The 21,676-nt window shown below is 44.8% G+C and overlaps 1 protein-coding gene across 1 annotated transcript in view; it reads right to left on the minus strand.

The window, feature by feature from the left end:
• Window positions 1–1,862: 1,862 nt before the first annotated feature.
• The window catches only part of SLC20A2 (solute carrier family 20 member 2), a 38,571-nt gene continuing 18,757 nt past the window's right edge, over window positions 1,863–21,676 (minus strand). The window contains exons 8-11 of the mRNA XM_084262659.1: window positions 20,276–20,864; window positions 10,052–10,237; window positions 9,256–9,340; window positions 1,863–3,604 (exon numbers count right to left, since the gene is read on the minus strand). Of these exons, the coding sequence (XP_084118785.1) occupies window positions 3,440–3,604; window positions 9,256–9,340; window positions 10,052–10,237; window positions 20,276–20,864 (1,025 nt within the window). The 3' untranslated portion in view covers window positions 1,863–3,439. The remainder of the gene's footprint in view (window positions 3,605–9,255; window positions 9,341–10,051; window positions 10,238–20,275; window positions 20,865–21,676) is intronic.

Consider the following 21,676-nt stretch of genomic DNA (forward strand, 5'->3'; position numbering starts at 1 on the left):
TAGGAAATCTGGCAAGCAAGAGGGCTGGAGGCACCAAGAGAGGTTGATGAGGGTAATTAGAGTCTATAAGCACCTTCACACCCTGTGGGCTGGCTCTTCTCAGGCTGGTTTAAATCAAGGACTTTAGCACTGGTCTGTGAGCCAGAGTGGACACTCTGGTTTCCAAAACTCAGGCTGTATTGTCTTGGTTAAAATTTTGAGTTTTTACTTGCAATAAATGTTTTCATCAGGTTTCTGTCTCTCTTTTGTCCTGACCTGTGTTTTGCCCTCACTGCTCCTCCCCAGCAGGCAGCAAGCTCTGCCTGAGAGCAGCCGTGGTTGTAGGCCTGATGGCCATTAAGCATGGTGAGAAAACCTCTGCTATAGCACCGAATTCAGGGAATGGGGCAGCCCTGCAGGGTGTAAAGTATCCCGTATCTTTGTTGAGGTCCATCAGCATCTACTAGCTAAAAGAGTCTTGGCTAAATGTGGCTCAGCTCTTGGTCCCCACTGAGCCCCCACTCTGCTGCAAACATGCAACCCCCACCACCTTTCATGCTCTGAACATAGACTCGTACCTATTTTGATTGCTGCCTTAATGAAGGGAATTTTAATGGTGTCCTTACTTGCAGGGCATTTCACCAGTTGTACTTCCCCTGCAGCAGTTCTGCTTCCCTGGGATGACAAAGGATACCTCTGTGGCACGGAGAGTCACTTTGGGTTTTCCATCTTGCTCCAGATTATTGTATTTGGGGCAGGGTTATTCTGGAGATGCTTCTTCCTTGCTGGCCATTTCCCTCAGTAACAGCTTTATTCATAAATATGAAACATCTGTCATAAAAGGAAAGGCTGAGAAAGCTGGATCTGTTAGCCTGGAGAAGACTGAGGGGATCTCATCAATACTTATAAGTATCTAAAGGGTGAGTGTGTAGAGGAAGGGGTCGGATACTTCTCAGTGGTGCCCAGTGACACGGGGCAGTGGGTACTTGTTCTGTCTGAACATGAGGAAACCCATCTTCGCTGTGAGGGTGACAGAGCACTGGGACAGGCTGCCCAGAGAGCTGTAGAGTCTCCTTTGGAGATACTCAAAACCTGCCTGGATACCATCCTGTGCAACCTGCTCTAGGTAATCCTGCTTTACAGGGGGTTGGACTGGATGATCTCCACAGGTTCCCAACCCATGCTGTTCTGGGACTATGTGTCAACAGACACCCAGCTGTGCACACTGGAGATTATCACGTACCCCTTGGAGCCTGCACAGCCCTCTGCATGCTGCCTGCATCTGGCAGGGCTATGGCTGGGTCCCTGCCCGTGAACTAGGAGAAGTCTGGATTGTCTCTGAAGGTAAAACAAGGTGGTAAGCTCCTGGGCAGGCATTTGATTATGCAAGTGCCAAGATAGGGTGAGGTCTTCCACCCTTCTCCACAGGTCTCAAGTTGTCTTCATGCATTAACTGGCTGCTCCGGTTGCTCAGCTGCTGCTCATAGATCCCACCTTTGCAAACACTATCTGCACCATAGCTCTGGGGTGATATTTACACCATGGTGCTGCAGTTATGGGGCTGCTTAGGGAGCCCCAGAAAGAAGGGCTGCGGTGCAGTTGGAGCCAGCGAGGTGTCCTGTGAGTGCATCCAAAGCAGCTCCCAAACCTGCCAGGGAGATGCCTGTGAGCCAAGCCCCAGGCACAGTGAGGGCTGGGCGCTGGGGCTGCTGAGCAGGAACAGCAGGAAGAAAGGGGAGGTTTTGTCAGCACCACACAGAACGTGGTTTCATCTCCACTGATCTTGGCCAACAAAGATCAAAGGGCCAAGGAGTAGGTTTTAGCTTCCCATTGCAGCTGGCAGGGCCGAGTGACACTCAAAAACTACAAGAGGCAAATAGTGATAGGGGCTGTTTATCTTTTTTTATTATAAATTTAGTATGAATGACCAATGGAAAAGTCACAATGGAGTACCAAGAACATTTATCAAAATTTTAGCAGCATTTAAACAGTAATAGATTCCCAATGTCCTCCGGGCACCCCTTGCCCTTTGCTTCCCACCCACATAACAGTAACCTTCACCCAAATGTGCTTTCCAAAGCTGTGCAGGGGATGTAGCTAGCCATTTCCCCCTGAGCTGCCATGAAAAAATCTCATCCCAAATGCTGGTAACCACGCAAGGCCCAGTTCCCATCCCCTCCTCACAGTCACAAGGCCTGGTTCCCATCCCCTCCTTGCAGTTGCAAGGCCCAGTTCCAATCCCCTCCTTGCAGTCAGCAGCATGGCAGGAGCACAGCAGGCTGTGACTTGGGATGGGACTTGCCTGGGGACACGACCCAGCATCTGCTCACAACCTTGCTGTGCTCCTGATGCCAGCCCCTGCTTGCGGGCGCCCATATCTTCAACCACAAAATCAGGGCTAAAACCATTTCCTACCCGCTGCTGCCCTTCGCTTCTGTACATGGGGCTGCTGTGCACCCCCCCAGTCCCGCTCTTGTACCTGAGAGTGCATGGTTGTGGCTGGGTGGACAGAAAAAGGGGAGACTGACAGTCCGTTCCCCTGCGGGAAGTGATACCAGGGCAACCGGGAGCTGAGACTCGAAGGGGAAAGGTAGAAGGTGAGTAGTGAGATACTTCGAATTCAACCCACAAAATGAAATCGATCTACTATCAGCTAATGTGGAGAGCTGTGGTCTGCATACTAAGCAACGAGAGCTAACTCTTTTGTGTGGCTTTTTTTTCTTCTTTTTAAGTTACATTAAGACATGAACAGTGCGTCCCTCGCTGGCAGGAGCCTGGGGAAAACAACGCTGAATTAGAGGTGGGGGGAAAAGAACAACACACGCCCACATGTGTAGACAACAACATAGTATCGGCAAGCTATTCCCCTGCTTCTTTGGTACTTCCTAAACTTTCTTATCCAAAATATATAAGGGAAATGCACCATTTAAAAGTTCCTGTCTGTAAGTATTTACACAGCCATAACCATCACGCTATGATACACGAGGATCAATATGATATGAAGTTATTTTATGAAAAGCACTTCCGCACGTTTTATTTTGTTCCAGTATCTGAATAGCTTTAAAAAAATTCATGTTATGCAGTCCTGTACCTCGCTTCTTCTTATATCAAATGGACAAGAAACATTTCCTAATCCATACTCTTCTCCAAAAGATTAAAAAATTGCCACCAAAATGATACACTATGTACAAATTTTGCTAAATATTAAATTCTAGGCAATTATTTTCACCCCACTGATAATATAACTTAGGTATTGTTACCTACTATATGCATATATATTTCTTTAATATATAAGAAATGGCACCACATCACCATGTCACCAATATGACACATTGTTATGTACAGTAGATAAGAAGTTAGATATGGAAGATGGATCCTCTCCGACTGGTTGTTTCATGGGAATGCTTCTCCCCTCGGTGGTAGCTCGGCCGTTTCCCCGTTTCCCAGCGAAGGAGGTTCTTCAGACGTAAGGCAGGATCCCATACATCAGCAGCGCCATCACCCCGGCGCTGAACAAGCCGGCCACCGGCACAGTCACAAACCACGCCAGGAAGATGTTGCGGAAAAGGCGCCAGTCAACGGCTTTCTTGGAGCGGATCCAGCCGACGGCCACCACGGAGCCGACCTTGGGAGCGCAGGGAAGAGAGAAGGAGACAAGATGTCAGCACCTGTAACATGCCCCTGGCCACACCAATGCCAGTCAGCTGATACCAAGCGATGCTCTGAGAGAAAGGAGCCCCTGATGATGACGATGGCTCTATTCTGGAGGGGTGGCAGGAGGGCAACAACTCCAGGGTGCTTTAGCCTTTATTTTTCAATGATCTCCTGTTTTTCTTGGGTCTCCAGGTCAGCCAAAGAAGAAGAACTAAGTTTGTGGGATTTTCCCTGTCTTGCTAGCTCCTGGATCAGCCATGACTGCCACCAAGGCAGCCCTTCGCCCACCCAGCGCCTCAGTCAGTCTGCAGGGGAGAAGGCAAGCGTCCACTGAGCCTGGCCAGACCGCGGCCTAAGTCATGGAAACACAGGGAAGATTTTTTCTAAGGCTCCATCAGAAATGGTGGAGCAGGGCAGGCTGGGATAGCTAGCACGGTTCCCGTCCCACCTGCCTGTCCTCTTGCTGGTTTGGGATGTCCTTCGGGGTCACCCAGCAGCTGCTGAACCTCTGCAGCTTACAGCTGGGCATGTGGAGCCGACTCCAAACTGCACCTATACGTTTCAATACTGTGGGCTAGAAACAGGACAGCAACAGCAATGTAAGCAGCTGAGCCCACCCGTGATGGCAGTGGTAGCATGTCAGGGGGCAGACAGGCAGCACACAGTTAGACCCCGTACCGCTGCCCTACATCAAAGTCATCAGCCCGAGCCCTCCGAGGCCAGCCAGCCAAGCAAAGCTCCCAGAATCAAGATGCTCCCTGTGGACAAAGACGTGAGCCTGATGCTACGGGGCATGCAAACTGCACGGACATCTAGAGGTCTGGCTTCAGGTGGGGAACAGATAAACACCAACAAAATATCCTCTGAAGGCACTGCTACCAGGGAAGCTGGGCAGGTCGGTGTTTTCAAAGAGAAAACTCACTGCAGTATGGGTGAAGCTACAACCTTGTCTTCCTTCAAATGTATGTTCAGTCGATAAGCTCAGGTACAAACCCAGCCTATTATTTTTTAAGAAAGAACTGTCTGGGAAAAACCTCTCCATTGAAAAACTTCGGCAACACTGTTTCCTTTCTGCCCTGGAAGTGGCCCTCCACGCTGCTAACAAAAACGTGTGCCAGTCTATTCAAAGCACATGGAACAGCAGCAAGAAATGTGGAAGGAATATCCTGTTTTGAAGGAAGGGAAACTCCAAGACACAGCTGGGCACATGTTCCCTGCAATGCCATTCCAGCCTCCTCTTCCCTGCCCGTTTCTTTAATGGAAGTATCAACCCCCGCCTGTAGATTAGAGGATGGGCTTCTCCCCATGTGTGGAGCCAGGAAAATGAGAAATGCTGGGAGTACAGGGAAGCAGAGGTAGATAGGATGAGGATATCACATCTGCAATTTTTTTAACACCTATTTAACTTCTAACACCTCCCTAACTTTTCTTTCTGGAGAAGAGAGCTCTTTGTGGAAGACCCTGTAACTCCAGGGAAAAAAGACTCTCAAAAGTGGCTGTGACAGAACAAGGAAAAACTAAACTTGATATTCTAGGACTGAAAAGGTCTCAGACTAAGGCTTGATCCAATATGGAAGTCTGTCAGGTAATATTTATCCTGAATATCCCTACAGGGGACAATACACCATGCTGGATTTATGAGGTGCCTAGCTCAGGGGAACCCCACACTTCTGCCTATATCGAAGTGTTAACCTGAGGAAACAGCGCTTGGTTTTTTGGCAGCTCAGCTGTTAGGCTCCTGCTTTACATTTTGCACATCCTTAGCATCCATCTGTCATGCTAGCAACAAGCAGCAGTGCTTAGTGAGTGAGCCTGCAGTCTACGTACGAGAATCTCGGAGTCCTTCCTGAAATTTAAAAGGTATCAGCAATGATGGCATTGGTAATCTCTTTTAAACATTATTAAAGTTTAGTTTATTAATAGTGATTTTAAAATGTACTAGAGGTTAAGAGAGTAGCTAAAACTGGGGTGTAAGGACATTACACCATCCGCAGGATTTCAGATGAATGAGATCTACTTTGAGATTGGTTTGAAACCAGTGCAGTTTGCCTTCGCTATGCTCTGCTCAAAGCATTACAGAAATGCTTTTGGCTCTTTTGTCCCTGTGCAGTGGTGTATCATACCAACACACAGAACCTGATGATTCCATCATAGCAACACAGAGAATATTTTTCAAGACCCCCTATTTGTAATAGCAAAACAAAGCTGACAGTAAGACCTCAGCAAAAGTCACTCTTGCACAGAAAAGCACTGAACTCCTGCACTCTCCATATGTGAGCACGTTCAACCTGTTTCAGCTGAGAAATGCCTCTTTATTTCTAGGCTGCAGAATAAATAACAGGCTCTATGTGTAAGACTCGGTATGATCATTTGCCTCCCTGGGCAGCAGAAAGGCAAGGTACACATTCACACTCCACCAGCTTTTCCGTGCTCAATCCCACGGGTGGTTGAACAGATGCAGGCAGAGCAATGTGGCTACCATGTCCAGACTCACAAACTCCTTTGGAGGCTCAAAAGGTTATGGTTTTCCCACCATTTTTTTCCAGACTTGGAGGCTTTCAGAGAGACTTTCCTGTGCCCTTTGATTCGTGGCAAGGATGAAGGTGCAGTTCAGGCAGCAGGCACCAAGCATGGAAAAGCTGCCGGGCCATAGATTTAGGTCCAGGTATCAGGCAATGGCTACCACAGGTAGATCAAAGCCTCTGATCTAGGACCAAATGCAAGTCCTGACCTGAGAGGGTTTGAAGAATCTTTATGAAAAGCTAATGCTTTTCTTCTGCAGCTTGCCACCACCTCTGCTCCAATACCTCAAAACTGCTGCTCAGAGCTTTCCTTCATACTCGGTTTCCATCTTTCATTACAATCTATTGTTTGACCATTAAAAGATCTCCATGCACCTAAGGTGTTTCATACTGCTACTTTGTTGCCATGGGTTTATCTAGTTGCTGCACATTCAGTTGACTGGCACCCCTTCGGTAGGGCTCACAGTTCAGCAAATGCTATTTTGCTGTGGAGCAAATGTTGGGGAAAAGAATAATTCCCACTCCTGATGCCAGAGGCTTAGGACTGAGCTCACCTTGAGCCCATTTTCTTTTTGGTATCTAGGGAAAAATTATTTTTCTGCTGATTTTTAAGAAGGCATTTCTGTCTCAGTGAGTGGCAGCACTTTCAGAGAGGCATTTTCCCACTGAGTAAATTATATATAACAGTTCTTTTATTCCTTCACCAGGACCTCAAAAAAGACAAGGAATACATCTGTTACAAGTGTTTGCTTTATCTTGGGTTGATCACTCACTTAGGATCTTTCAACTTGGGATCCCATTTTGCTGAAGCACAGAGTCAGTTACAATAACGTGACATCCTAGTACAATTTAATCCTACTGCCAAGTGGATCTTTCTATTAAGAATGATCCATCTAATGAGGCACAGCAAACTGCAGGGAGCAGATGCAGGCTAACCGTATTAACTGCTTTTATGGAAGTATTTTTTAAAAGAATTATTTCGCTCTGTGGTTAGAAAAGACCAGGCTTTGAACTGCCCTGAGTCAGTGAATGCCTCCTGATGCTGCCCTCTCATTAGCTTATGGCTCCCAAGACATTTTCTTTTTAAATTCAGTCTATTTGTCAGCACCAAAGTGGATTTGCTCTTTTACGATGGTTGGCCAGAAGTGCTTCAGGCACGCAACTGGGATAATCAAAGCCATATTATTCTCCCTGGCGAATTCTTCATCTCACATTTGATATACCAGTGAGGTTAAAGGGAGGTGGTTTCAGGCTAGCATTTTCAGAAGTGCATCACATTGTTATTATTTTTCCCCTCCCTGCTTGATCCAGAGGAAGCAGAGTTCGGCCAACGCCAGGAAATCTGAACAGCCTTTCAGAGCAGCTCAGCCTTGGCCACTTCTCAAAGAGCTCTGCAGCAGAAGAAAGAAATGATTTTGCAATAGAGGAAGGCTCTCTGAAGAAATGGTTTTCATTAGAAAAAGGCCAACTGAACCAACGTGGGGCATTTTGCAGGATGTGTGGATTTCATTGACTCTTTCACTGGAAACCAGGTCAATGTCACAGGAGAGGATGCCTGACTTCTTGCCAGCCTATCTGCCATGCCAGGGAGCGGTTAGCCCTGAAAATCTGCCTGCTCCAGCCCCAATCAGAGCTGGAAGGTTTCCAAGGTCCCCAGGGTGCAGTAGTGAATCCTACAGGATCTGGCACTAGTAGGTCTTGGTGATGCATTCCAAAGCAAAGGGGCTTTGCTACTCTAAGGTCTCTGATTTCAGAAGGGCTTCCCAACACCCTGCCTGCGGGTGAGGGATACATACAGCTCTGCATATCCAAGTGCTTGGGAGTCCATGGGGAAGCAAAGGAAAGAAAGATGGGATATTTGACTTGGGAATTTGCTGGGGAACAAAATTCCAAATCCTCACCATGTTCTTCCAGCAGTGTATATGTCCACATGTTCCCTGTTTCCTACAAGCAGTATAAATGTCTTCTAACACAACATGTCATATGGCACAATTAAATTCTGCTCATTACCCAGGCTATAGCTATACTTCAAACATTTTTGGTTTTGTTTTGTTTTTTTTTTTTAAAAGCCAACAACCTTGTTCAAAGACTTAATTACATGGGCTGGATTCTGTATTATAATGCACAAAAGTAAGGACAGGTTGGTTTAAAAGAAGAGAGATGTTAAAATATTAGCGTAATGATGTAGCAGTGTTCTTCAACAGGTGGCTCTAATAAAAAACATGTAACCAGGATCACACAAACTACAAGTCTAGATTATTTTCATATGTCTATATTAGTTCAACACAATCATGTAAGGGTGAAAGACGTTCCAGACTTTTGTGCAATTGCTCATAGCGCTGACTTTGCCTAGCCATACCGCCTTGAAAAGCTGTCCTCATCATCTTGCGGTGGCTGGCTGCACGGCACATCGCATAGTGAAGGCAATCTGCAACGATCAGTATCTCTCCTATTTTGTTATGGTTTGTCCTAGTGATGTGATTTACTGATGCGATCACTGCAAACTCCAATACCTTGCAATGGGTGGAGCTTATTGGAATACCCACATTTGAGGCTACAAGTACCGTTAGCGCACACATTACTTCAATGCAAAATCCACTGTGAAGAAATAAAAAAAAGACAGATGGAAAACCTGTAGTAAAAGAGTTATATGCAGGAAATCCCATGCCATGCACTTATCAAGGAAGTGAAGTATAAATGATGAATGGTGCGCACTCAGCCTCTGAACAAAGGGAGAAATGCTACCTGAGCAGGTTCAAATGGCACTGTCGGAGGAAAACAGGTTCTTCCTTGTAATCATTCGCTTTTAAATTGAGGTCATGGTTTTGTAAGTGCTGGCTTTCTTTAGCCACCACTCTGGAAGTCACACTCTGCTCAACCACAGCACCTTTACGGTGGCAACTCCAACGCATATTTTGGAAGCCTGATTGTTCTCCAGTGTCACTGGCACAACCGAGACGCGCTGATGCACCTCCGCCTAAGCGTCTGCCCTGAGCGACTGTTTTCCCCTCGCCCTGCCATTATCCGCTGGCTCAGGTGGCACGATTTTAAGACGAATAGTCCAGACTGCCCTGACTGCAGTCGCTGGGCAAAGGCATACCTTGCAGTGTGTAGTACTGACAGGAAGTCCAACATTGGAAGCTACCACAACTGTGAACGCCGAAGCCAACTCAATAGTGAATCCACTGCGGGAAGCATAAGAAAACACTTCACAATCACTCTTTGCATCAGCTCGGACTGATACCATGCAGCGTGCCAAAGTCTTACCCGTTTCTTCCTTCGACTGTTTTATCTCCAACGGATTTTTGTCATAGGAGCAAGTTAAGAGAACAAGGAAGGGCTGAATAATGGGAACAGCACAGGCTAGTCATCTGTAGTAACGCGGTTGCACGGCTCATTGCGTCAGGGACCTTTACTCTACTCTACGCTGCAGTGATTCATGCCTACTTAGTAATTCGGTTAAGCACCAGCAGAGGTCGAGTACGCATCAAGGACAAAAATTACTGTAATAAATACATATGATTTTAATAGTCTGAAGCACGCTGGGAAAGCCACTGTAATCTTGCCATTTCCAAATGCACCTTCTGCCACGTTAATTAGGTCATCAGCAGAAGACGCTGTTCATGTGGACCTCTGCACCTCAAACACATTCCGTATTAGTTTACAGGGTTAGCATTATTTTTTTCCATTTCTTTCTCATTCTTTCTTTCTCTCCTTTTCCTCTTTCTTGTCTTTCATTTTTTCAGAAAGACGGAGAAGTCAAAGCCAGGTTGTCGTTAAAATCAAAGCACAGCAAGTCCAGCTAAGTGCATTACAGACAAAATACCGGAGCGGCAAGTTCTCCGATCGGCTCGCGCACAAAGCTCACGCAGCCCTAATGACAACTGTGCACCTACCTTGACGGTGTGATGGGAGTGAGGTCTTTACCCATGGTCTGGATAACTCTTCTACCCCAGACCCAGAGACCCACACAGATGCCAACACCTCCATAAAACAGCAGCCAGACAGGAGTTGATGCTTCTTGCATTACACCACCTTGCTCGTAGATAAGCCAGAGTGCAACGAGGGGTCCGATTGCATTGCTGGAGAAACAGAAAAACATCACCAGAGTTATGAAAATACAGGTAATTGCCTTGGAGGAAGGCTCTTATTTCCTGCATGGTTCTTCTTCATCACACATGCAGCAATGCTCTGACTTGACCCTATGGGCAGCACTCCTCTCTTGGAGAGGCTACAGCAGGGGACTCCTACCATGTTGTTTTTTGAGTTGTCCCTTCATCACTGATAACTATAGTGAACACTGAAAGGAATTTCTCTTTTACAAACCATTTCCTGAAATGTCAGAGGCGGTAATACCTCATTATGTCTATTCTGGGACAAAACCCAGTATTTTTAGTGCTGTGCTGAAATTATCTCAAAATTTACAGATTCAAGAGCTCTGCATCTTTAAAATTCAAGTATTAAATTAGCTCCTCTTGTCAAAGAGGGAAATTAATGAACAAAATTGCCATCACAGACAAGAAGATACAAATATAATCTAGTCTGACAACCCATAATGTTTGGAGATATGATCAGAATGCAGCTGGGAAGGTGATTTAGTCCTCTTCAAACACATTGCAGAGCTAGTTGGACTGGATCAGAGAGGACTTCTTGGTGACACAGAGCTGGCGTAAGCCCTTTTTGCTACCCTGCTGCTGCTGTCTAGAAAAAAAACCTGCAAGCTGGGAACACTGAAGTCCCCAGTTCTAATGCAGGTCACACGATACTGGTGGCTGGAGTCTAGAGTGCCTGGAGTGAGACTTCTGACTCTGTTTATTCTAAAAAAGCATCAAGTTTCTAGACATGAGAGAAGAAAAACTTGAAAGCTGGTATCCAGTTACTTTAGACGCTTAAATACTAAAAAGCAGATAAGAACTTTGGCATCCCCCTTTTTTGTTTGTGTAGCTCTCTTGCTAAACTGAGTAGCTGCTTGCCCTGCTGAGCAGCATTTATCCACAGCCAGAAAAGCATGAGAAGCAAGGCAATACTGCACTTAAGTCTAAATAATCAAAAGAAGAACCAAGCAAACCTGTCCAATGTCATTCAAAAACGTTTGAAAACCAACAGGAAGGTCCCCTCTTTGTAAACCGATAAGAAGAGTGGGTTGCAGCGAGCAACGCAGGCAGGACCGACAGCTATGCTCGCTCTGCAGCCAGCACCAGCTAAATTTAGTTCCTGGTCTCATTCCAAAGCACACAGATGGAGTAAGGGCCAGTTTTAACATCAAATGTTGTGAAAACCAAGCTACCGTATGTGACAGTTAATAATTTACTTGAATCCCATCCCTAGCAGATACGAGGTTTTAGGGGCTGAGCACTAATTGCCAAGATGAGGGTCCTCAGCATCGCAAAGCTCGTCGCATCTAAGCAACATCAGACCCTCCTTCTTTCTTCTGGTCCTTGAGAAATCGAGCTCTGAACCCTGAGAGGTGGTCCTGGAGCAAAGTAACTAAGAAGGAATTTTCCCTTTCAAACGCGCACACAACAGCATTCAAGTTGTGAGGCAAATGAAAATACTTGAAAATGGTCTTGGATATAAAATAGAATTAATAATTCTTAGGGATTTTGAGAATGATGCTAGAAATAAATTAGTGAGCTAACATGGATAGTAAAATCATGTGGGTTTGAAGACACTGGGTAGTGTGATGAAGAAATAAACAAATTTAAATAAAGAGTGATTTTCACTAGCAAAAATACTTCAAAATTCTGGTCTGATACTATGCCTAAGTATGCAATTGATCTATTGAGTTTTTGTGTGAAAGGATGGTATGTGAAAAGCCCTTAGTGCCTAAATGCAAGAATTATTTTATCTTCAAGGAAGTAGAGATTCCTTATCGAAGCATTTCTATTATTTTTAAGTCGACCTGCAACTTCTTTGCCAGTGTTTCAGGTGTGGATTATATTACTTGCACATTTAAATGCTTTATTGTGCATACAAAAAGAAAGGTAATTCATTGTACCTTCAACTGATGGATGCAGAAGGATGGATAAAGGTAATTAAAACACCAATCAGAAGACTAAAGGGAAAACTGATCATCCCTTCTTGCAGTGCTTTATGACATGGAGACAACCTCCCTGTTGAGAATTACAGGTATATGTGGAGTGAGCTCAGGCACTGATTCCTGACTGTTCTGGAGAAATTTTTATATTTGTCAGTCCTGTAAATGGCAAGACAAAAATGCTTCAAAAACCACAGCAGCAAACTAGGCTCATTTGTACCAAAAGTCCAGTTTTAATTAATTGCAAATGCTACTGTGAATCAACTCTGCTTAATCTTTGAGTAAAAGGTTATTTTTTTATTTGTGGCAATGGAAGGCAAGGCAAAACTCTGCTGACATGCTCAGTCTCAGAGGATCCAAGAGGCTGATGCTGCCCAGCAGATCAGAAGAGATGACACTGATGCCCACAGAGCCAAGACTTCTGATACCCTCCCTGTATGAAAACAAAGCAGAGGAGCACCAGATCCATATGTGCTTGGAAAGGTAAAAAGGTAATTAACTGCATTTTCATTTGTGGGTATCTCTACCCCTGGTTATCCATACCAGAGAGACACTTCTCTCCCTGTAAATCATATTCAATGCGACTTAAACAGTCAGCTCCTCAGGACAATGACATCTCACAGTTTGAATACCTGCAAGAGGCTACCAACAACAAGCAGTGGTGCGCAGCTGGTGGCTCCCATCTACCACCGTCACGGCTCTTCAGATGGCTCCTTCAGCTTGTGGATCAACTCTTCCTATGCTAATGGAGAACAGCTCTAGAAAAAGCCATTAGGCCTGTCCCACTACATAACTGCCAATAGCTCACAATGAGTATGTCTGACTCATGAAGACTAGGATCCATCTTTGAGACATTACGACAAACACGTGTAATCAACCATCCGTGGACTAGGAAGAGTTCTTTGGTAGAAGACAACCAGTCCCAAGGAGAGCAAGAGAGAAACTCCACATCAAAAACAAAGCAGTTGTTGGATAAGAGACTTTGCTTTGAGACCTTCTGCAGTTAACAGATGTCTCCTACAGCTGAGTGACTAAGCAGATGAACCACAAGGACGCTAGCTAGACGGGGATGTGGCTTTCACAATATTTCCCACTAGTTCTATCTGATTTGACTCAGGACATGACCAGCAGGAAAGCTGACTTCAAATCTTCCATGCATTTGGCTAAGACTCATTTCCCAAGTCTATTTTCAAGAAGTGATTTTCTCTTACTCTCCCACGCAGCTCTTTTTCTTACCTTAACTAACTCTCCTTCGTGATGGAGCTCCAAGTCTTATTCTTGGTAATTTAGAGGGAGAAGAAAAAAGCCTGAAATGGTCACCCACAGGCTCTAAACACCTGCCTGCATCTATCTATATGGAAAACTGCCATTAGGTTCCTATGTAACTGAAGTGCTTTCCAGGATGTTACCATATGATTTAGTTATTGGGTTTAAAAGCCAAGATAAGCTATTCCTGTCATGGTATTGTTTTAGTTTTGTACACCTAATATGCTTTTTTTCCACTGAGCATAAGAAGATGACTGTTACAACTCAATTTTAGGATGTATTTATACATGAAATTACAAAATGTTATGGCATAAGAAGCCTAACTCTGGAGTCTACCTGTTATGAAGTGTATTCTCCACGCTCAGTACTTTTAACCATCTCTACCAGGGTCCACCAGCCCCAATAACTCGCAGGGTGCACGACTTTGCAGCAGGGACGGTGTGTAGGGGCTGTTTGCCTTACCCAGAGGCGCAAGGCAGGATTTAAATGCCATCTACAGTAATGCTCGTACTTGCAGATGCGTGTGACGGCGTTTCAGCAAAGTGCTGCTGAGTGTTTCTGAAATGCTGTCTGACCCTCACGACGGTCGCGCTAGCGCTCTCAACTAACGTGAACTGGCACAACTTCTCCTCTTTGCTCGCTTGTGCCAGTTGAGAATCTGTCCTGCACCATTTATAAAGCTGTTGTGAAAGATAGCATTTGACAGGGAATCTGAACTATAAATAGTTGGCTTCTCCTCTCCCCTGTGAGACAGATAGTATTACCAACAAACCCCCCACATTTAGCTATCATGAGACAGGCTTAGAAATTACCATATCCCATCCACACACTCACACGAGCAGATATTTTTAAGTGCCTCTGGGCCACAAGTTCAGGTTTTTCTCTGGAGAAAGGGCAACTATGACCTTTCTTCTTTTTTTCTTTTTTTTTTTTTTTTTTAAATTAAGGGTTTTCTTCAGTAATGGGAGGATGCCATCAACTGAACTCTCTACTGCCAAATCCCATCAAACTTGTAATAACATTTTATGAACTAGCAACATTGCTGTTACCGCACTACTTTTTATTTGAGGGGAGTAGCGAGTTGCTGAAAGAGAAAAATCTGATTGTATTTGAATGCTACACTCTGAATAAGCTTTGTTACAATCCACAGTCTACAGACTACTTGATGACCATGCTTTGATCCTCTGCTACCTAAAAAGCAGATTGTGTTTTAACCACTTTTTCTAGTTGAGTGAAAACTTGACACATACATTATCACTGATTAAAACTGAATGACGAGCAAAATAGACATCTGAGAAATCTATATTAGTCTTCCACTATTACAAATATAACTACAAAATCCCCAGTCATTTGACTATTTCCCAAACCAGGATTTCACAAATGAACTTTCCACTGAGAAAATAATTGGGATGGTATTTCTGAATATATTTCTGCGGTTATGCCTGGAGGCATCACGCCGCTGAGTAAGGGTGCATATGTATCTACCAACAAGGAAAAAAAGAAGTCCTTATCTCCAAAGATCTCAGATCTCAGAGAGTTTTATCCTAGTTCAAATAATGTTTTGAAATAGGGGATATACCATAGCGCAATAAAAGTGTGTCACAGCTGCATCCTGTGAAGTACAAGCTTTGGGTGTGTCAATGAGTCAGGAAGCCTATGCATTTCTTCCTGTAGCTCATCACTGTGTCCTGTAAATGCTGGCTCTGAAACCCCAATTCCCTGTAGTGTTGGGTCCATCCTCCCCTTGCCCAATAGCACCAGCCTTCCCCCAGCAAGCCCAGTCACAGGCCCTGCTTACAGCAGGATGGGATGCGATTCCCACACCCAATGAGAGTCCCTCATTTCTTGCTGCTCTTCTCTGGCTTGCCTGCATGGCAACAAAGATGCCACGTGCCTGCACAACGAAGGACACAAGTCAAGATTGATATCTTCTTGGAACACAGGCTGTGCTCTCAGGACAGGCTGCTATTAAAAAGGGAAGAAATCAGATTTTAGGCTGCTCTCAGTAATCATAATGGACAGATCTGTTTCCTAAATATTCTGAGTGATCTTCACTGCAGCTCTCAGGGAAGAAATAAGAAATAATTTGTAATCCAGCCTCATAGCTCCTTTATACTCTATTTACCCAGGAGACTGAATGCCACTAAGCTCTTTGTGTGCAGTGAGATACTGGGAATGTTTTGGCCCTTTCCTCCTTTAATCCCATCGCATTTACTCTAGGAAGAGGGGAAAAGGTGAGTCCCACTGCTGTTTGTGTGCTCTGACCTCAAACTCCAGCGGAGCCTGTAGGCGATGAAAGGAGAAGCTTAGTCTCCCTACATTTTGGACAGGCGGTTATTTCCTAGTTTCACTTGCATTGTTTCTGTTAACAATGAATTCCCTATCTGGTAGCAGTTCTATTTCCCTAAAACCACTGACAGAATGTGTAGAAATATATAAAAAATACTAATCATTTTTACTATAGCTCTGAAATAGTTTTAAATCCTGTCTTCAGTAACGAGCCTCTATTGTTTGGAAAATAAGAGAGCTATTCTTTGTCACACTTGTGCCAGAAGTCTATATGGCATTACCTGCAGACTCCAACACGAATGACCCCTTTTTTCTGTAATACCCAAGTATGAATATGCAAGGGTAGGCCTGAAGTCCTCACATGAAATTTAATTAGAGCAGCCACATTCAAACCATTTATGCAGCAGGAATGCAGCAAAGCTGCCATCCCCTGCACAACTGTGAAAGGTCTGCAAGCAGGTTTCTCCTCCCTACAGCATGTCCCAGCTAAACCTTGGTACCATCAGCACCGTGGCACACACAGGCACGGGCGGGTAGCACTGTCTGAAGTCACCCTGTTCATATGGAGCATCATGGCTCCTGCTGCCATCACACTAATAAACCACCTTCCTCCATGGCTGGAATCCATGAGCCTGGGGTAGATGCCTGCTCACACAAGCCAGGGCACAGGGTTCCTTCCCTCATCCCTGGGATTTCTCCTGTGACAGCAGAAGTGATAGCCTGAGGCAGAGCAGGGCGGGGGGAAGAGACAGAAGAGGCTACCCATTTCTAGGAGAAGGAATCTGTATGATGAAAGACTAAATGCAGACACAGACAGGTGTGCAGGAGCACAAGGTTCAGGCTTTTTTCCACAGCATAAACAGCAGATTTTAATCAGCAAACCTCATGTCTACCTACAGCATCTTTCTGTGGGTTATCTCGCTTTGACTGCAAGAATTCAAGGAATAATGAGCTTCAGAGGTTGCTTGAGTCAACAAAAGCATCTTCCTGTTTGGATGGGTTATGGGGCCAGCGCACTGCTTGCTCACAGCTTCCCCATTCCCAAACCAACAGCCACTGTTGAGCTGAGCACAGGAGATAGCTATGGGGTTAGCAGTCATCTCTAGCCATTTCCAAAACAGTCTGCCCAACTGCCCTTGGTTTTGAAAACTAGTTAATTCAGACATGCTTCCGGACTTTGAAACCCCAACGCTTCAGTGGCTCTCCTGCTACTTGCATTTACACAGGTAGGCTGCTGTGGCTGCAGCGCTGAGCTTCACATCATCATGATTCCTGCTGAACCAACCTATATTTACAGAAAATAAGCCCAGCCTGACTAAACTGTAGGTGCATATAATCCCTGTGGGCCAACAAAGCACAGCCTCCCAGCCTCTCTGGAAAGCTGGCTCTGAACAAGCATTTAGGAAGCTGGCAGTTCTCCTTGTGTCACGCTCCTGGCCCAGGTCTTTTTTTCCATCCTGCCCTTTTTATTCTCCTGTTACCCTTGCAATGACCTGACGTGCTCCCTTTGTGCTTGGGTGCTGAGCCAGTGGGACCTGCTCACTTGGCGCCACTAATTAACTTCAACAACAACATTTTTTTCAGCAGTTCTGTCCCAACACATTTAGTTGGGATTTTAAATTCTTTAGATTTCATTCAGCCCATGTGCAGGGTGGTGTCACAAGGTTCTTGGTCCAGCTCAGTTAGTCCCAGCCCTGGAAGGGCTCCAGCATCCTTGAAACAGTGTGTATAAATTCAGAAGTGTTGGGGAAAGGGAGGGCAGAAAGAGGAGATGGTCTGAACAAAACAGTCACCCAAATAAGGAGTTACCATGACTCCCTGTTTCTTTTAATGCACAACTGCCCCAGCCAGGATCCCTGCTGATGTCAGCCTCAACACCAGCACTGACTGCTACAAACATCAGCTCCTACAGCAAAGATGGCTGGTACTGTAAGATGCTAAAAAGCATCAGCTTGGAAGAAATGGGGGTCTAGCTACCTGTATTATGAGTTAGTTGTGCAGTCAAAGCCATAATACTGATTTAACTCTTCCATGTCCAGTGGAAAAGCCTGGACAATGAAACAAGGGGTTCTCCGTATGATTTTCAGCCCACTATAGCACTAACCAAACTATATGGGGCACTTCTGCTCCATAAAGTGTTTCTGAGCTGCACCATGGTTTGGTCTATAGATACACTTCATGCTTAAATATGCTCTAAAACAGGGCAATCATTTAACTACCTGCAGGTTTTCATTTTTATGTTAACTTCTAATTTTTCTCTCTTTGATCCTCTTATCTGCTCCTGTCCCTTCAAGGAACAACAGCAAACAGCCCTGATGGAAAACAAATAGAAAATATGGGAGAAAAGTGAGTTCCAGAATGGGGTGGGAACATGTAGAACAAAGAAAAAGATGTGGACAATGGAGATGCTGCTTTAAATATATGAGTAAGGAGTTTAAAACTAAATGCAAAAGAAAGTGGGATTTTAACAACAGGATTCAAGGCTGGGGTAGGGGGGGAGGAAGAAAAAGAGAAGCAGCTGACAGCAGTATCTAAAATGAGCAGAAGGAAAGTGAACGAAGGAGGGAGATGAAAAATAGCAGCCTTCTGTGGAAGGTGGATTGACAAGGCTTGCTTGCTTAGAGAAACATGGACAGAAAGCCATGTTACTAGCTAGGTTCTACTGCATTATTTTTAAAATAACACACTGCTGTTTGAGCTCTGCAGACTTTATGCGACACACAGAGAAGCCAAGAGCCCAGTAAGAAGTCTTCTGCTCTGCTAGACAAGACTGGCAAAATGTCTCTGCTACAGACTCCACAGGATAGATATCTGTGTTCCCAGAGTGTTTTATCTACTCAGCCTTTCTGGTATATAAAGGGGTCTTTAATTTTTATTGCTTAGCTAGAACTCAGTAAAATTGCCAGGCTGGATTCCTACCCAGTCCCACACCCATGACCATCTTCTTGCATTTCCACCAGTTTTGAAAAAAACTATGATAACTTGTTCTTTAGTTTTCCAATTGCATTAATTCAGCGTAAGAAGAGCTTTTGAAATAAATAGCATTTAATAAAAACACATGCTTGCTGGCAAATTTGATAGGATCACTGGCATAAGTAGAGATCTGTAAAACACTAAAAAAATATGAAATTTCAGGAAAGGATATTGCCAAGGCAACAAGCCTGTCCAAATGCAGAATTCTGGCAGAATTAGGCTGTAAGATGCACCAAACCATTCTGCACAGAGTCTAAACTTTGTCTTTCATCCTGTCCAGCTCCTGTAACACCAAACTTGATTTCTGAATTGACTGCATCTTTACAGAAGACTTCTAACAAACTCTACTACCCTTGCCTCCTACAGAAAAGGCAAGCGGTACTTGCACAAATCTGAGAGTCTTTGAGGACTATGTGTTGCTTCACCTACAGGGTGATGAATAAAGGAGCAAAGGCACCCACTGTGGTAGGCTGTGAATTCTTTGCAGTGGTTTTTCCCAGGGTACACTACAAGACATACCACAGTGTTTGTCCTGTTTCCTATGTTGCCCTCTGCACCTGCTGCTGGCCACCTGCAGAGCATGGGTATTGGCCTCCATGGGTTTTTGCTCCTGCCCAGTGTGCACAGAGCAGAAGTCCTGATCAACGGACACCATCCAAGAAGAAAGAAAGTTGCACTGCTGCCCCCGGGTCTAGAGGATGTGGGGACTTTGAACTCCTTCCCAGAGTCAGATCCCTTCGAATACAAGGGGAGTAACAACAAGAGTGAGGCCAAGAAGTCTCTTCAGAAATCCCTATTTCAAATTTTCAGGATGCTGGATGGACAGGGAAGGAAGAAACATCTTTGTAAGTGGTTCTGAGATGAGCTGTGAGTTAAATTGGGTGGCTGACAAGAGCGAGGAGCAATAACTGCTCTCCTTAAGTGGGACAGCATTTGCCAGGATGCCTAAGGAGGAACTAAGAAAGCAATGAAGGCTGCAAAGCCCCGCTGAAAATGTTGAAACCAACACCAGCAGGGCACAGCTAACACAGCAAGGGTTTGGTGGGAAGGGACTAAGTACAGCCCCAGCTACAACCCAACAAGGACCAATCAAAAAGAAGACATTCTTCACACGCCTCTTTCTGCAATGGGAGAAGAAATGAAAATAATCTAAAAATAGTCTAAACCTCTCATTTGCTGATGGTCCCTGCTATTGCAGTTAAAATAGGCTGCAAACTCTGTGGGGCTGGGACGTCCTGTTTGCTTTTACAGTGGCTGGCATGTCAGGGGGAGTCTCAGTGCCTCAAACCCTGCCAAATTAAACCTGAAGTAAACGAATTACTGCACAATTATTTACCAGTGACTAAAAAAGATGCTACCACTGGGAAGAAGATACACCATAGACTGAGCAGCCCAACTCCTGCAAAGTACTCAGGTGTCACAAGCTTTGCAAAGCCCAGCCCTGATATCACCTGCCCACAGAAATGAACACACTTTCCAACCGGCCAAACCGGCAAACCTTGTTCTAAGCACTGAAACTGTAAAACTGCTGGTTTCTGAGATCGCATCCTCTTACCTGACATCATTACCTCCATGGGCAAAGGATCCAAAGCAGGCTGTTAAGATCTGGAGGAAGTGGAAAAGTAGATGGACCTGAGACGTGTCCTTCTCTTCTTTATCCTCTTCCACAGGATCAACTGGGGGCCGGTTAGGATCTGCGAGCTCAGAGGCCAACTTCATTTCCACCCCACCTTCCTCTGCCTCAATCTCTGCCTCCGCCACTGCGTTGCAATAGCTGGAGTAGCTGTCGTAGCGAACACGCTTCTTGGAGTAGGAAACAGTGTCTCCCACCAACTTCTCACTGTCCTCTGGAGTTGACGTATCTGCTGCTTTAAAGGAGGAATGCACGGGCATGCCACAAATAGCAGCTGTGTAACAAGTATAACTGTTGTTGCGTCGTAACAGTTTGTAGTTGTTTTCTTGAGTGGGCCTCTCATCAGTAGCCCTGTCCAAGTGTATTTTGTGGAGCAAGTCTTTGTATAAACCTGAGTCCTTGTGCACAGTGTGATAAACGTGGCCGTCACTCCTCATCTGACCATCGAAGCTGAAGGTGCCGTTGGAAACAGGTGATTTCACTGAGGTGTGTGTCATCGAAAATGCCCTTCCTAAAAAGGTAGAGATTTAGAGTTTTTATTTCTGTGAAACGTAATACAGAAGCCCCTTCCCTCCCACTTGGCAAGACACCAGAGTACAGGGCGAAGGAAATCAATTTGCAATATACCCAGTGAATAAGGCGAGATTCAATTCACTGCAAAAGAAACTCTCTCCTGTGCGATAAAGAGCTTTGCTCCAGCGTTGGGTCTCCCTGCAGCAGGTCACTTGGGGTCAGCTATTCAAAGGTGATACTTGAAGTTTAAATCCTTTGGTTCTTTGAGAAGTAATTTCTATAAAGTTCCTTTCTTGCCAAATAAGATCTACTTTTTCTGAGGTTTTGTCTACGTTGAATAGGCATAATAAGAATTTCAGGAAAGGCAGTTTACGGTAATTTCATGCTGAATATGAGGTCACCTTTCAAAAGTACCTAGGTTTAAGACACATTCACATAAATCTTAAAAATAATTTCATAAACCCAGAAAGCAACGAAGTTCCTGTTCTGCAGAAGTACCTCCTCAGCTACTCCAACATACTGTGTATCTTGTTTCTATGAACATTATAACAGTGTATATATTTAACATTAGTGCATGCTGTTGGACCCGTCACAGCTAAGGCAGTAGCTCTGCAGAAACTCTCTTCTTCATTTCCTGGCTTCCTGGATTTCCACTCTGCAACATTCAGAATTGGTTTAGCTATTTCTAAACTGGAAGCACACGCTCAAAGGGCTTCACGTCATGACTTATTTGATTTTGTAAGGATCAGTTGAATACATTAGGCATTTATTAACCAAATTACAGGGCTGTGTAGATCTTAGCAAAGCGAT

The sequence above is a fragment of the Gallinula chloropus genome (assembly GCF_964237585.1).
Source record: "Gallinula chloropus genome assembly, chromosome: 4".
Lineage (NCBI taxonomy): Eukaryota > Metazoa > Chordata > Aves > Gruiformes > Rallidae > Gallinula > Gallinula chloropus.